Source organism: Phaseolus vulgaris, chromosome 8 (genome assembly GCF_051622355.1).
Source record: "Phaseolus vulgaris cultivar YP4 chromosome 8, ASM5162235v1, whole genome shotgun sequence".
Lineage (NCBI taxonomy): Eukaryota > Viridiplantae > Streptophyta > Magnoliopsida > Fabales > Fabaceae > Phaseolus > Phaseolus vulgaris.
Genome location: NC_143505.1, coordinates 56,626,679 through 56,643,332, shown reverse-complemented (window position 1 = coordinate 56,643,332; position 16,654 = coordinate 56,626,679). Strand labels below are relative to the sequence as shown.

At 34.1% G+C, this 16,654-nt stretch overlaps 2 protein-coding genes across 3 annotated transcripts; both read left to right on the top strand.

Moving 5' to 3' along the window:
• Positions 1 to 4,552: 4,552 nt before the first annotated feature.
• On the top strand, positions 4,553 to 9,327 carry CPD (Cytochrome P450 superfamily protein). The gene is made up of 8 exons (XM_068631705.2): positions 4,553 to 5,385; positions 6,232 to 6,381; positions 6,476 to 6,721; positions 8,018 to 8,107; positions 8,226 to 8,304; positions 8,389 to 8,495; positions 8,591 to 8,721; positions 8,962 to 9,327. Exons 1-8 carry the CDS (start codon positions 4,807 to 4,809, stop codon positions 9,074 to 9,076), a joined length of 1,497 nt encoding a protein of 498 aa, XP_068487806.1. The 5' UTR covers positions 4,553 to 4,806; the 3' UTR covers positions 9,077 to 9,327.
• Positions 9,328 to 12,214: 2,887 nt separating this feature from the next.
• Positions 12,215 to 15,967, top strand: LOC137824311 (large ribosomal subunit protein uL10). Of its 2 annotated transcripts, none has more exons than XM_068629890.1 (4): positions 12,215 to 12,465; positions 13,964 to 14,227; positions 14,351 to 14,419; positions 15,483 to 15,967. In XM_068629890.1, the coding sequence occupies exons 2-4, from the start codon at positions 13,982 to 13,984 to the stop codon at positions 15,732 to 15,734; spliced, it is 567 nt and encodes a 188-aa protein (XP_068485991.1). In that variant the 5' UTR covers positions 12,215 to 12,465; positions 13,964 to 13,981; the 3' UTR covers positions 15,735 to 15,967. The 2 variants fall into 2 exon arrangements, with proteins under 2 accessions (XP_068485991.1, XP_068485992.1); XM_068629891.1 differs by having other exon boundaries at positions 12,244 to 12,465; positions 13,970 to 14,227.
• The last annotated feature ends 687 nt before the right edge of the window (positions 15,968 to 16,654 follow it).

The following is a 16,654-nucleotide window of genomic DNA, read 5'->3' as shown; positions in this document are numbered from 1 at the left end:
ATTGGTCTGAATTGATTCTATTTCTACTGGTTATTTTCCTTGAGGAAAAATGTCATTTTCACTTGAGTTAATTTTTTTTGCAATATTTTTTGCTTAAGTGAAAAATTTCTCGCTTGAGCGAAAATTACACTGTCTTAAGTTACACCACTACAAGAAATTTGGTCATTACTTGTTGATAATTACATACGGATATAAATTCGTATGTAATACATGAAATACATACGAACTTACATACAAAATTATATTCGTATGTAAATTTCTATTACATACGGATTTTGTACCGGTACTGGGCGAGGCCGGGACCCACCTGCCTGCCCGACGCCCAGTCAAACCTGACCGTGAGACTGAGAAGTCAAGATCTTTGTATACTTGGCCGACAGACGAGTGGCCGAGACCTTTGCATACTTGGCCGACAGACGAGTGGCCGAGACCTTTGCCTACTTGGCCGACAGACGAGTGGCTGAGACCTTTGCATACTTGGCCGACAAACGAGTGGCCGAGACCTTTGCATACTTGGCCGACAGACGAGTGGCCAAGACCTTCGGAGACTTAACTGAGACTGTCGAAGACCACATTTATTTGGCCGATGGCCTACCCTCACCGTGAGAATTTGGCCGATGGCCGAACCCTATTACAATTAACGCTCAAACAGAGATCAGTAAAGCTAATCCATCATCAAGAATTAGGTAATGCAACCCTAAGCGGTATCCACCTCGATAAACGGGCCCAACAAGGTAGGCCCATTAGAATAATATAAATAGCACGCATTCCAAGGAGTAAGGTATGTCATTATTACTGTTCACCTACCTGAGAGCTAACCACCCGCTTTGCTGACTTGAGCGTCGGAGTGCCTTCGCAGGTACCCCCACCATCCGGTGTTCCCCGACGACCGAGTCCCGAGCGCCGAAGGATAAGCAGGAGGACGAGAAGAATCCCAGGTCATCACCCAGTCACCTGCCTGACCGAAGGAAGACGAAGAAGACTTCAATAGTTCCCTAGGTCCCATCTCCCTAGCAGGAACAGATTTTTTCGTATATAACAATATATAACTTTTGTAAAAAAATTCCGTATCAAAAATCTGTATGCAAGGGTAGCATGCTTAGGTGGGAAATTTTTTGAGATAAATATGTATGTAACGATAAGTGAATCTATTTGTAAAGAACTACATGTATTACATAGAGATTTTGTAAAGTTTTAAAAAAATAAAAATTTGAAATGGTAATGTGTGGTTTTGTATATGCGCCAAAATTCTCAGTGCATTCCCTCCTCTGTGAACCCGAAAAAATTCTTCCCTAAACTAAGTTTCCCCAAAATTCTCAGATTAAGAAACAATTGTTGATTACAAGCTGTAGGTGGAAAGTAGAAGGGACGAGTGTACGGGGTTGGACGCGTCGATCATCAAGACGATTGTGTTTATTGCTACCTACAAGAAACACAAGCATCTTCTAATAAGAAAGTTGATTCAGAAAAAATTGTTGAACTTAGACAACGACTATCAACAAGTGAGGAGCAAATTTGACACATGAATTCTCAGTTTCAATCATTTCAAGATTTTATGATTCAATACCTACCACATGAAGTAGTAGCGGGTGCACAACATATTTTTCAGCAGTCAAATACCCCACAACCAAATACTCAACAAAATCATATGCAAGGTAATGATGTAGTGCAACATGACAGTAATCATGATGGGCAACAAAATTCACCTGCTCAAGATTATAATAATTATTAGCTTCTTAAAAACTTTGTAATGACTTGAATTTCCTTTTATTAGATTTTTTGTTTGTTTGAATGAAATACATTTGGAAATTTTGAATATTTGGAAATAGTATTGTATTCTATCATGCTTTTCAATTTATGGGTAGGTTTAAATGTTAATGAATATTTGTCTTTGAATGAATTCTATTGAAAATTTGAATGACTTTCGGTATATGCAGGAGGTGTGGAACTCATTTCCAGTGCTTTCAAATATATATAAAAAATGAATTATAGTTACATACAAATATATTTGTATGTAAATTTGCACACAGTTACATATGAATCCCAAATTCGTATGTAACAGTTACCTACGACAATTTTATATACGGATTCTTATCTGTATGTAACTATGTTTTACATACGAATTTATTGTCTTACATATGAATTGTGTTGTATGTAATACCAAATTTTCTTGTAATGCATTATGATCGTCACACTTTCGCTTAAGCAAAAATTGCACCGCTTGGAACATTTCAACATCATCACACTTTTACTTAAGCAAAAATAGGTTAAAGATAAACCTTCTCATGGAGAAAACCTCCATTTTCACCTTAACACACAAGTTTCTCACATAAAAAAAAAAACAACTTATGTGTATTATTATAATATGAGCTCGAATTAAAGAAAAATATATTGAAAAAAAAGCATCATTAAATAGCTGCTGGAAAAGAAAAAAAAAAAACAAACTTAGTTAGAGAAGATCAGTAAAAATATGCACATTTCTAACAAAACATTTTTTTTTCAACTAGTTGCATCCAATCAAGTTATACGCTATACAATAGTAAAATTATTGATAATTACTAAAACTGATTAATAAATCACCAATATTAGTACCCCCGAAGACTTAACGAATATGATATTTTCATCATTTTAATCTCTCAGGTTAGACTAATGTAAATGAACTCCTTTTTTTATTCTGTTTGATCAGACCAGTGAAACCTTTACTCGAGCATATATGAAATATAGGATTAATGATATTTTTTAATTTTTTTCCAGTTCCCTTTTTCGTCTAAATAGTCATTTTGTTGACTCTAGCAATATTAAATTGCTGTATAATGACTTTGAGATCTTTTTAGGAAACATTCTAAATATGAAACACATGTATGTTTGGTTTTCTTAAGACATGTACTAATCTAACACAGTTAGTGATTACTCGACAAAAACGATAAACGTTTTAAAAATGAAAAATAAAATCAAACTAGCATCTCATAAGTTTCCAGCAAAACTACGTATCTTTTAAAAAAATTAAAATAAATAGAATTGGTGTTTAGTAATTGTAATATATGTTTATTAAAGGAAAAATTAGCAAAAATAATATTAATATGTAATTAAAGAAACCTTTTGCTGCTTAAATCTTTAATGATTTTCTAAAGGCTAATTATATATTAAGGTTAATTTTTTTCCTAATAAATACATATACTAATTATTATTAAAGGCAAAAAATGTGTTCAAATTACCTTAATCAAGGGAATTCAAACAAAATTGAAAAACAATACATTTTTTTGCGTTAAGACTTTATCATTTTTATTATTGTACTAGACACATATCAATAGTTGTTGTATCTCAACCAATTATTTACTCAAAAAATTATATAAAAGACAAATTTTATACAATTCACACAAATTGTAAAAGTAAAAAGGAAAAAGGATCTAGCTAATACGTTAATTCAGCATGTTAGATAAGCATAGACGTCACATACTATGGTGATTATGTGTTAGATGTAGGGCATCGAATTTTTTGCCATTTTTAGTTGTTTATATTGTGGGGCAAAACCATACACATGCACATCACTTGAAACCATGGAAGGAGTAGAAAAGTCACTACGTGGGTGCATACTTTTCCCTCTTTCTGTAGTATGCTACTGGTTTATAGCATCATAAACAAAAGATGCTACACTCCTCTTTAGGCCTTCCATAGTTTGGGAGCACGTGTGAAGCTTGCACTTTGCAGCTTGCATCATAGTCTCCAAGAAAATGCCCATAAATTTTGACTCTCACCATATACATCATAGATCTAACGTGTTGCAAAGTGGTGAGCTATTAAAAAATGTTGCTTTTTTCTACAAAATATTGCACAATATTCTCTAAGTAACCGTGTCATTCCCTTTGATTGCCAACTTGACTTCATGTATGTTTTAAAAAACAACTTCAAAGTATTCTCCAAATCTTCGAAGTGGAATGCACACCAATCCATTCCTTTTCTGATTCAAACATATTTAATTAGGATAAATAGAGTTCAATGTGATGTTTTTATTTTCTTGAATTTGAGATATTATAAAATTACAATTCTACTGGTACGACCGGATGATCCAGTGAGTCGGTAAGCACTCGAATCATCTAACCACTTGATCACGATAAAGAGATCACGTGTCGACCGATCCATGATGACGAGTCATGGATTGACCAAGTCAGCAGAGTTAATCTATAATTAAGAGTTGTTTAGCACAATCCTAAATATGAATCAACCTCCTAATCTGACCCACCAACGAAGGTCATTAAATTAATATAAATAACACAGATTTCAAGAACCAAGTATGTCATTATCTACGATACTCTGACAACCGAGTGCCGACACCCTGATTGACTTAATCATCGGAATACCTTCTGCAGGTACCATCCTAACTTGTGAGACCAGACGACAAAAAAAAAGACAAAACACGTAACTATAAAAAGAAACAAAATAATCGTTTTCTAGGTCTCACGACACAACAAGACAATAAAAAGATATGATACACTAGAAAATATTTTTAATATGGCTAATTTTTGGTGAAGAAAGAAAGAAAGGTTAGGGAAAGTACCCACCCAAAGCAAAGTCTTATCCTGACAGAAAATGAGTAGAAAATTAGAAGAGGAAAGAAGAAAGTTGCTGAGATACCAAAAGATCACTCATTTCAGATTCTCATATCACATATTACATAGACACCCCCGTGTGCTCCCTCTTCTCCCTCCATCAATTTCTTTCTTCAAACCTTCACCACTCGCAATATAATACTCCTACACTCACCATACACCATACCATCTCTCTCTTTCTCTCTCTCTCTCTGTGTATATGTGTGTGTATATATATATATACACACAGTACCATCACTCTCATATTATTACTCCAATGGCATCTTTCATCACACTACTCATCCTTCTCTTCATCTCCGCCCTCTTCCTCTTCCTCCACCGTCGATCCCGCTACCGCCGCCTCCGCCTCCGCCTCCCTCCGGGAACCCTCGGTCTCCCCTTCGCCGGTGAGACCCTGCAGCTCATATCAGCCTACAAGACCGACAACCCTGAACCATTCATCGACCACCGTGTCCACCGCTACGGTCCAATCTTCACCACCCACGTCTTCGGCGAACCCACCGTCTTCTCCGCAGACCCGGAGACCAACCGCTTCATTCTGCTCAACGAAGGGAAACTCTTCGAATGTAGCTACCCCGGTTCCATATCCAACCTCCTCGGAAAACACTCTCTCCTTCTCATGAAGGGCTCTCTCCACAAGAGAATGCACTCCCTCACCATGAGTTTCGCCAACTCTTCCATCATCAAGGATCATTTGCTCGTTGACATAGACCGCCTCATCCGGCTCAATCTCGATTCCTGGTCCGACCGGGTTTTTCTCATGGAAGAAGCCAAAAAGGTTAGCTTGTTATCGCTGTTTTCATTTTTTTCTCAGTGACTTCAATCAACTGGTACGAGATTGTTTCGGTTCAAACAGTAGAGTTTGAGCTGGGAAAATGTTATCGATTGTAAGAGTTTTATAGTTCAAATAAGAATTCTATTTGTTTCCAAATGCTGATATCGATACGACGGTGTCGATAACTAAAATATTTTCACATGTAAGAGGAAATGAATTAGATTTAGCTTTCCCAAAACCGAGTAACCGAGTCAAGCAGGCTGCGAATCGTTGGAGTGGAGCTCACTTGCCACCATCATATGATCGTGAATGATATCGGGGAAGTGGTGGACCAGGTGTTTGCACCGCATAATGTTTATCTGGATTTTCTTTGTTTTGTTTATTCAGTTCAAAGTTCATCAGGGGCGTTGTTGTCTGTCTACTTTTCCCTTTTGGTTCTAACTTGTATTTTATTCCATTGTTTATTTTTTTGGTTGATTGGTTCTGAAAAGTTTGATTAGTTAATAGTTCGTGGGTGGATGTTTAGCATGTGAGTGTGATTTACGTGATGGAAATGGAACTGGAGTTGGTGACTCAGATTCCATGGTTTGGTATAATGTGTCCTATTCCGTGCGTACAAGGCCCCACTTTAACTACAATGGGTTTACGGATGCAGAAGAATATTAATCATTCCCTGTATAAACTATAGGTTAGCATGCACATGTATGATTTTGTTGTTCATGTGACATGTTATTATTGAATATTATATTTAATGGTTTTATTATGTATGGGGGCACATGTATGTGGATAATTATTTTTAAAAATATTAAAAAATAAATAAATTGATTAGCTGTGTTGGATTACTTGCAGATAACGTTTGAGTTGACAGTGAAGCAGTTGATGAGCTTTGATCCAGGTGAATGGAGTGAGACTCTAAGGAAAGAGTATGTTCTTGTGATCGAAGGATTTTTCACTCTACCATTGCCTCTCTTTTCAACCACCTACCGCAGAGCCATCAAGGTGCATGCTCTTTAATTTGTCTCATATATTTAAATAAGATAAGATATAGTAATAAATTATAAAGATTTTTCTGATGAAATGTATAACGGTGTAGGCTAGGACGAAGGTGGCAGAGGCATTAACGTTGATAGTGAGGGAGAGAAGAAAAGAAAGCGTAAAGGAGGAGAAAAAAAATGACATGCTAGGGGCATTGTTGGCCTCCGGCAACCACTTCTCCGACGAGGAAATAGTGGATTTTATGTTGGCTTTGCTCGTCGCCGGTTATGAAACCACCTCCACCATAATGACTCTTGCCGTCAAGTTCCTCACGGAGACTCCTCTAGCACTGGCACAACTCAAGGTACGTCAGACATAAACATCAACTATTAACCATTTTTTTTATGCGTCTTACATATATATATATATATATTTCGATATTTCTAAAGGATTTGTAAAAATATGCATAGCTAGGGTGGTGGTGGACCATATATAGATGTAGCTCCTTCCTTAGGATTACCCCACCATCGTGTGCATGTCCATGTCCATGACCACCCTTCATGTGGTGTGGTCTGCTTTCAAATCTCATTTTCGTTATCTCTACACTCACCATTTCCCCACTCTAGATTGACCTATATTTTTGCCTGCATTTACATTTATTTATTTATTTATTTATGAATGTATAGTTAAAGTGAAAAGAAATAATTAATTTAATGTCTTGATACGTAAATAGCTAATCAAACTTACTATTTATTTTTTCGATTCGAAAAAAGTTGTAGAGAGAGGTTTGTTTTGACGGTGAGTGGGCAAAAAAAAGATTTGATGGGTGGTTTTGTTGTTTTGTGCACGTCTAATAGTTTTCGGTTGAAATCGAAACTTGCTTGTGGTCAAAGGTTGTCCAACGCGGTTAATACAGTTGAAACTTGTAACTCATGCATTGGCTTCCATGGAACAATCATCAACCAAGTTGGTGGGTAGGTGTGTTTCATAATTTCACCATTAATCAAAATTTCAAACTAATCACATATGTAGTAATCTTTTTAAACTCAAACACAAAAAATGATTCGTAAACTTTCTCTTCACTCAAAGTTTATATATATGAGTAAGTAGAACATCTTTAAATTGTTATTGTCGATATGGTGACAACATTAAAAAAAATGTTCGGACAAAATTATTAGACCCGAACTGCACGCTTCGTAGTTTTGCTGCCAATTGTCAATTTGTGATCAAAACTTCAGAGAAAAATAATCTCACCAGTGATAACACTTTTCATTTTGACCAGACTGTCACCTAAGGGGCATATGCGCCATTACATGTGCTTGGTATGTCGAAAACTGGTTCTATTTTGTTGCAGAGTTATGTCTCTGGTCCCCTCCCATGCCACGATAAATTAAATCGCGTTATGCTGATTTCGAGGATAATGATGATCATATGGTCCATATTAAGTGAAAGATGATGATTATCACTGATTTGGTCCCACTGTTACCGCACCATAACTTTCTTTTGGTTCTGCACAACTTCAATTAATAGCACAAAACTAAAGTACGATGATGTGACTAATTATTTAACTTATTGTTGCATTGCGTCTTCAATTATTATGAAGTACAAGTAGAACTAAACTAGAGAGTTTGATGGGGGAGTTTTTGTGTCGTTTTGGCAGGAAGAGCATGATCAAATCAGAGCCAAGAAGAGTCATCCAGAAGAACCGCTGGAGTGGACAGATTACAAGTCAATGGCATTTACTCAATGCGTAAGAATATATGAACTCTAATTCAGCTGCATAAAAAACCAATTACAGATACAAAAGCCACCAACAGGTTCTATCAAGTTTTTCATTATTATTATCATTGACCCTGTGCACAATATAGGTTGTGAATGAGACTTTGAGGGTGGCAAACATAATTGGTGGGATATTTAGAAGAGCAATGACAGACATAAACATAAAAGGTATCAACTACTGACTACAAATTACCAATTATATATATAGGCAAATTAGATCTCACTTTTATTCTTCCCTTGTAATAAAAATAGGTTACACTATTCCAAAGGGATGGAGAGTCTTTGCTTCATTTCGTGCTGTACATCTAAACCCTGATCATTACAAAGATGCTCGCACCTTCAATCCATGGAGATGGCAGGTCTCTCTCTCTCTCTCTCTCATAATTCATTGCTCTATGTTGAATCACCCTTAGATTTGTATCTATCAGTTGCTTACTTATGTGTAAAAATGCAGAGTAACTCAGAAGCAACTAGCCCTGGGAATGTATACACCCCCTTTGGAGGAGGGCCACGTCTTTGCCCTGGTTATGAGCTTGCCCGAGTGGTGCTCTCTGTCTTCCTTCACCGCATTGTCACCCGTTATAGGTACTACACCAAACCAAAGTATCACTGTTAGTAGACTTTAAAGTGGTTTTTTGTACTGTTACACTGTCACCTATTACAATGTCAAATGTCCTTTTTTTATGCTTGTAAACCAAGATAAAGAGAAGATTTTAATGTCCAAACCAGACATTGTTTTTGGGTTTTTTTTTTTCTTACTTTAAACATCTCCCCACTTGAGAGTTAGGCAAGTCTATGAATAATGTTATTTCCCTTTTATGGCAGTTGGTTTCCTGCAGAAGAAGACAAGTTGGTGTTTTTCCCAACCACTAGGACGCAGAAGAGGTATCCTATCATAGTGAAGCGTAGAGAGGAGTTCAGACCAAGTAAATCGCCATGAGGGCAAGCATCAAACAAAGAAGGGCAAAGAAGAAAAAGAAGAAGAAGCTGAGATTGTAGATTAGTTTAATGTCCCTGTATTAAGTAATAATGTTATATCCACTAGTTACCAGTTTATATATAAATTGTTTTAGGGGTTATAGGAAGGAAGGAATGTCTTTGTAGACCTTAGGGAGGGATGGGAAATGAGGATGTGTAAGATCAAAACCCTCATCACCCTAATATAACAGATCACCTAAATCCACCTCTGTATATGATCGATCTTAAATCTTCATTAATTCCTACAAAAAAAAAATCCTTTTACTTATAGCATAGTAAATTGCTATTAAAAAGAAAATCATGCAGTAAGTGTCCTTTTATGTTGATATTCAAGTAAGTGTTCTTAGTTCTGCATTAAAAATATATGTGAAAGTGCCAAAATTTTAAATGAATGTAAGGGGACTAAAAGATAAAATATGGCAAATAAAATATTGGCGGGAAACATAAGCTTAATAACATATGATGGAATTAAGATGTAATTAACAGTGAATGCAAATAGGCCATGAGAGTCAAACTTTTCTGCTACTATTGCTGTACTCTAAATTCTTATAGGCGCATAACAGAACTTTATCTTGTTAATTTCAAAGTTATATCGAGTGAGACAGCCATAAAATCACTTAATTTTTCTGAATAATCGTCTACAACATTAGTGAGGTTTAAATACTAAAAGGATAAATCTATAGACTATAACAATCAAGGAGCGTAAATGAAAGTTTTTAACACGTGTCACTACCACAAAATTTTGGACACAAAATTCTCACAATTTTTTTACCTAAATAGACACAACAACACGTGGTTTCTCTTTCTCAAAACGTTAAACACTTTCTTTCTTTTTATCAATGTGTGCAATTTTACCATCTGCAACATACATTTATTGTGATTTTAAAGTTTGAAATTTGAAATTTCTTGTTTTGAACCAAATTTTCAATCATATTTCAGTGTATATTTCTTTACTTACTCATATATCTATGTTCATTTGTTTTACAGGAGTTGTCATATGATTTTGCAAAATAAGCTTCCAGAAGTTGGCATCATATTACTTTGTTTGTCCCTGTTTTTGTTTCGCAAACAGATTCTCTAAATATATTTTGCTTTGTAATTTGTGAACACTAATCCATAGTGCAAATTACTTTCTTAAACGGGTTTAAAGCAAAGGAATTTACAACACTACAAATCCATGTCTTCTTTTTTCAGCATCTATCACCATAAAGATATGAACATACTGCAATGTGAAATACAAAAATTTTCAAATTTTTGTTAATACTGTATTGTTGTAATTTTTGCATCTCCAAATTTTTGGTAATGACTATATTGTTGTAATTTTTACATCCCAATATATCATCAATTAGATTGTTCATCATATATCACCATGTATAATAACTTCATTGAAGTAAGTTTTTAAGGTTTGGAAGGAAAATCTTCTCACTAACACTACAATGTGTACCCTTTTACCACTTTTAATTTATTATGGTATATACTACTATATTTTACTCAATAATATTAAAGGCAAGTGAATTATATAGTTTTTCGTTTATTCCTCTTTCACTCATTTTTGTTTAAAGGGATTAGACCATTTTTCATTCATCCCAATATATCATCAATTAAATTGTTTATCATATATTTATCATATATCATAGTGTATAATGACTTCATTGTTGTAAGTTTTTTCAGATTTGGAAGGAAAACCTTCTCACTAACACTACAACGTCTACCGTATCACTACTTTCAACTCATTATGGTATATATAACTGTACTTTACTGATAAAAAGAAGATTAAAGACAAGTGAATCACATTTAAAGAGATTAGACAATCATTCACTCATTCTTGTTCAAAGAGATTAGACAAGCTTTCACTTATTCTTATTTAAAGGGATTAATATACAAGTGTATTTTACTCATAAAAAGAATATTAAAAATATTCAGAAAATTGTTTAAAGGGATTAAACTATCTTTCACTCATCTAACTGTATCATTAGGTAAACCGTTTATCACATCTCACCGTGTATAATCCATTCATTGTTGCACTTTTTTTTAATAATTGGAACGAAAAGTTTGTGGGCGTGCAAGAAGAAAAACGTATAGGTGCAGGAAGAAGAAGCCTCATTCCAACCCTACAATATTTTAGACCCGATTAAGGAATTATAACAGGAAATTACTTCGTGCACCCAATGCCTTATAACCTGCACCAATACCTTAAGTGAAATGAAAAAAATGCATTTTTTTAGTTTTATATAAGAGAAGGATCCAAATCAAAATACATTATAAATTTGATATTGTGGAATATATTTCCAAATTTGGACTTTTGGATCACTTCTCTCAATTTTAGAATTCTTTTTTAGAATATGTTTCCAGAATCTTTCTTCTATAATCTTTTTTTTAAGTAAGTTTTCAGAATCTCTTTTCCAAAATACATTTCTGAATTTTGTTTTTTGAAATGCAATTTTTTAAAATGATATTTTGGTTTTCCAGTTCAATTTCGAAATTTTATTTCTAAAATACAAAAATATATTCCAGATTTTCTTTTCCAAAACACAAAAAGTTATGATGAATTTCCTTTTTTGAAATATATTTTTTTAATTTTAGAATTTCAATTTCAAATTAAAAGAAAAATTTGGAAATTCAAAAGTTGATTAGGTGTGATAAAAAATCATTGTGTGAATCGATTGCCATTGTACCAATAGTTAACTTTCAAATGTTGTTTTTCTTCTAAAATTATAGTATTTGTACAAGTTATTCACTGTGAAAGGAATGACAAATATCTTCCATAATTTTATAGTACACATCGCGAGTGTCGGTTTACATCATATATAAAATTATATTAAAAGAATTTTTGCAATGACAATTTGATAATACATGAGAATAGGAAAATATTAACTTCATTGTAGATGGATCTTTCATCTATTATGTATATTAGCAATTTTCAGTTTGACACTCTTTATTTTACATAAACAATTTAAGAATTTGTTATAATAATTTAATAACATAAATGTTTGAGCTAAGAAATTTTGTAAATATTACATTACCATACTAGTATAATTAAATTATCAATTCAAAAAATAAAATTCAAAATATTATTAATACAAAAAATTATCATAATATTATTACTCTTCGGATTGGGCCAACCCAAGAAAAAAAACCATCTGAAAAAAAAAGGCAATGCCCGGAGAGAACCCTAGCAAAGCAATTGCATTGTGCGGAACGATACAACCGCCGTAGAGTTGTCGCGCGGCCTGTGTCGTCGCGTGGAGATAGCCTCCCATTGACGTGCTGGTGCTGGCTCCGCCGCTGAATCTTCGTTGCCACCTCAACTTCCCTCTTCTGCCGCGGTTGCTGGACTTCGCTCTTCAACAGGTTTGTCGCCACTGTTGATTTAGCTGCGACGACTACGGGTGGCCGAAAATACTGAATCGAAATAAACTTTCAAACCAACATACACATAATTTGGCCTTATTTTCCTATCAAACCAGTGCACCGGTTTTTGTTGTCTATGCAAAACCTGTCTAATTAATTAAAAGTTTCAAACACACCATATTTTGTATTTGGATCAAACTCTTTTATCACAATTTAGTGGGTTTGGCTTTGCTGAAACTACAGATAAGTAAGTAAATTGTTCCTGCATTTATCACTAATTTTTGGAAGGGTTCTTTGTTAAGCTTAGGATTGTGTGTCTGTTATTTGATCCGAGTTCCATTATCACTGCGAATTCCAATCTATGTCTTAAAATCAATCGGTCCTTCCAATTGTTCAATGTGTTTGAAGTGTGTACTTTGCTCAACAATTATTCACACCCAGATAAAAAAAATGGGGTAGAACCGGAAAAGATAACTGCCATCGATCTATTGGTATTTTATACTTCAAATTGAATTAGAAATTCCTCAATTGAGATTAAGAGTTTATTAAATTGCTTCAATTTTATGGGATGATTTTAGCTCCTCTATTTGATTGTGAGTGGAGTTTAGAATTTTCTAGCCTTCTGCGAAGGGAAATGGGTTAATCCTGTTGTAAGTTTGTCTATTTTTTGACAATGGAAGCATCACATTGCTTTACTCTCCGCAACAAAGAGTATTATCTACCGAATCAGGTTCTGGAATACCATGCTGCACTTCAATTTAATGGTTATAATTACTTTTCCATGAGCGCTCATGATTGCGATAGATTACCAGATATGAGGCAATATTAAGATTGGTATTTGGTTATATAACACACTTACTTAGTGTTGCTAGCTGCTTTCTCGCTTATGGTTAATGATTCATTTTTTCTCCAAAAATTATCAGCTACATCAACGACCATTGCCTTTTTGAGGTAATTAAGATAAGTCAATGGAGGGAACTACTGGTTTCATAGTAGCTGATGCATGATTTCATACTATGGTCCTGGCTGTTATAGAACACACTTTAGAATGAATTTGATCTTTATTCTTACTTGCCAGACATAGTTTTTCAGTGATTTGTAAACCATCAAGTAGGCTTTGTAGAATTTGGATTCTCTACTGTTTTTTTTTTGTACTCTCTACTGTGCTTCCAAGTTACACTGATTTTGATATTTTAAGAAGGCACAGTAGAGGGACAATACAGAAAAACCAGTACAGAATCTGGACTCGGGTTTTGTATGTCTCATCATATCTTCCATTTACTGTACTTCTTTAGTCATGTTTTCTATTTAGAAGAATGCTAGCAATTCCCAACAGTGATTTTTTACGAGTACAATTTTATTATGATATAAAATCTTTACACTGCCAACCTATTAATAATCACCCTAACTATGATTTTTAAACGTAAATACCTTGTTGTCCTTAGCTAAATAGTGACGCTACTGATAACCAACCCTTATGTAATGAAATTTTTTGTAGCTATAGTGATCAACAACAATGGCGGGGAAATTGGCAAAGGCAGCTTATGATGCAAAGATGTTGAAGCTTCTGAGAGAGTACAGTCAGGTGCTGGTGATTTCATCGGACAATGTGGGTTCAAACCAGCTTCAGGGCATACGGAGGGGACTCCATGCTGATTCCGTTGTGGTGATGGGAAAGAACTCCCTGATGAAACGCTCTATCATCTTGGATGCTCAGAAGACTGGCAACAAGGCCTTCCTTAACCTTGTTCCCCTTCTTGTGGTAACTTTTACTTCCTTGTTTTGGCGTCTTGAACCAGAAAATATTTTTGATAATAGTAAAAGTGAAGCAATTCCATTAAGTTTTTAAGACAGTTTTAATGATTAAGTTTGTTTCTTTAATCAGGGAAATGTGGCATTAATTTTCACCAAAGGTGACATAAGGGAGGTCAGCGAACAGATTGCCAAGTACAAGGTCAAGTAACATGTTTTGTTTATTTTATGTTCAATAATATTCTAAATTACTGCTATGTAAGTGTGAGGTATCTCTTTGTGCAATACGCTGAGAAGGAATGTTTGTTATAGTAGTTTAATCCTTCTTTTGCAATTTTTCCACAATATCTATGTTTAAGTAATGGCAAAAAATTTACCACACAGCTGATAGTTAAGCTTATGTAAATAACTTACACATACATATTAAAAGAGAAAAAAATGTGTGTTAAGTGTAACTACTACTACGTATATACATCTCTTGGGAGTTACCCTTTAGTCTTGTATTGCAGTCCATGCAGGAAAATAGCTGTGGAAAAACAAAAACTGAGACCCCTATCCTTATATGGCACACTTGCAATTCTTTTTGCCACTTTCCTGAGTTGATTGTCTAAGTGAGATTATAAATCACAATTTAGGTTATTTGCTTAGGAGAGAAGCCATGTTATTATAGCTTAGTTTTGTATGTTGCTAAGTTCACATACTAGAATTCTGCTAGCTGGTCCACCATAAAGAGTCCTTCATACATTGCATCACCGATGGTGTATATATAAAACTGTTCGTTCTTGAATGTATACACATAAGTTTTTAGTTTTCTTCAGTCACGTTCAATTTCTCGTTATATGGGAAACCGAGGGTGAAACGGCTAAAAAAGCATTGATCTTCTGTTATTGTTTGTTGATTCTACAGTATATTCTACTCTTTAAGATTTAGCTACATCGTTTGCTAACCACTTCTATTGTTTTCAAGTTGGATGAGTTTGCTTCAAGTTGCAGTAAATAAACTTTTTACTAAGATGCCCAAAATTTTGATGTGAGTATGCCATGCTTTGCATTAGGACTAAACATTACGGTAAATAATCTTTTATTTGGTACGTAGTAGCATGATGGAGATCTCAGGAATTTTCTCTCTTTGTTTCGACCAACCTTCTGACACAATCACATTAATATTAGTCATGTATACATTTGGAAGATTTGCTTCTTTATCAAGGAACCTATTAGAAGGCTTCCTTATCAAAAGCCTTATGTTTTCACTATCTATTTCTGCAGGTTGTTCAACCTATTCTAATGTGCCCCAAGTATATGTCGCATGACACATACCACAATTGTTCCTATATGCAATCTGGGCAGTTACCTTTGGGCCTCACATGTTGTAATCAGCAGCAGTCTTCGCAGGTATCTGAGCCTTTTCTTGTAAGCTCAAAATTCCAGCCACACCAACATTGTTTCATGATGAGATCAAGGCAGTTCTTGATGACCAGTATATGGTCTCCTCTTCTTCTTTTGGCTGGCAACTTGTGACATGGACGAAGTATTCTGATTTGGATCCCATGGTTTGCATTACTCCCTTTTTTGTGTGCTCTGTTGAGCTTTCAAACTATATAATTGTATTCTCCCATTTCAAGGGATGATGGAAAATGAAATGATTTTGACCAGGTTTCAATTTGATAACTGGGATTTCTGGGTCGAGGATTTTTAGTTTACCCAGGAATTTTATCTTCTTTTTGAATAAGAATATGACAACATTTTTGTTATCTTCATGTTAATTAATTTATCTCATAATTACAGCTTTTTGTGATGGTCTATAAGCCTCACTATTTTCACAATTTCAGAACCTTTAACTTGATTATGATGCTGATTTCTCAGTGCGATTTCATCCTTGAAGGCATTAATAAAAATGTAATTATTTTTTTTGTATATTTTTTAAATTTAGTATATCATTCCACTAATTCACAGTCGATTGAAAAAAAAAATAATCATAAATTAAGCTGATCCTTTTTAATTTAATTAGTGTTGAACTAGTCCGTGTAACCAAAATTCATTTACTTTAACATCTCTAACTGTTACGGGTGTGTTTACAAAATGAGATACGTTCACTTTATATATCTATTTACTATTATAATTAAGACTTAGATTTCGATTTCGATTGAATTTGGATTTTGGATTAGATTTATAAAAATCTATTTAACTAATTTTACAGAATATTGAAAACTTGTTTACTTTTTAGATTATTAATTAAATTTTCCATTTTAGAAATATTGAATATTTCAACAAATTTTATTGTAAAATTTATTTGTAGAAAATGTATAATAATTTAAAACTGATTTTTGAAAAAAATATGAATTTTAAAACAATATCTAACTATATTTTTACGAATAAATTTAAATTTAATTTTAATCTATTATTTAAATCTAAAATTTAGATAAATTTGAATTGGATTC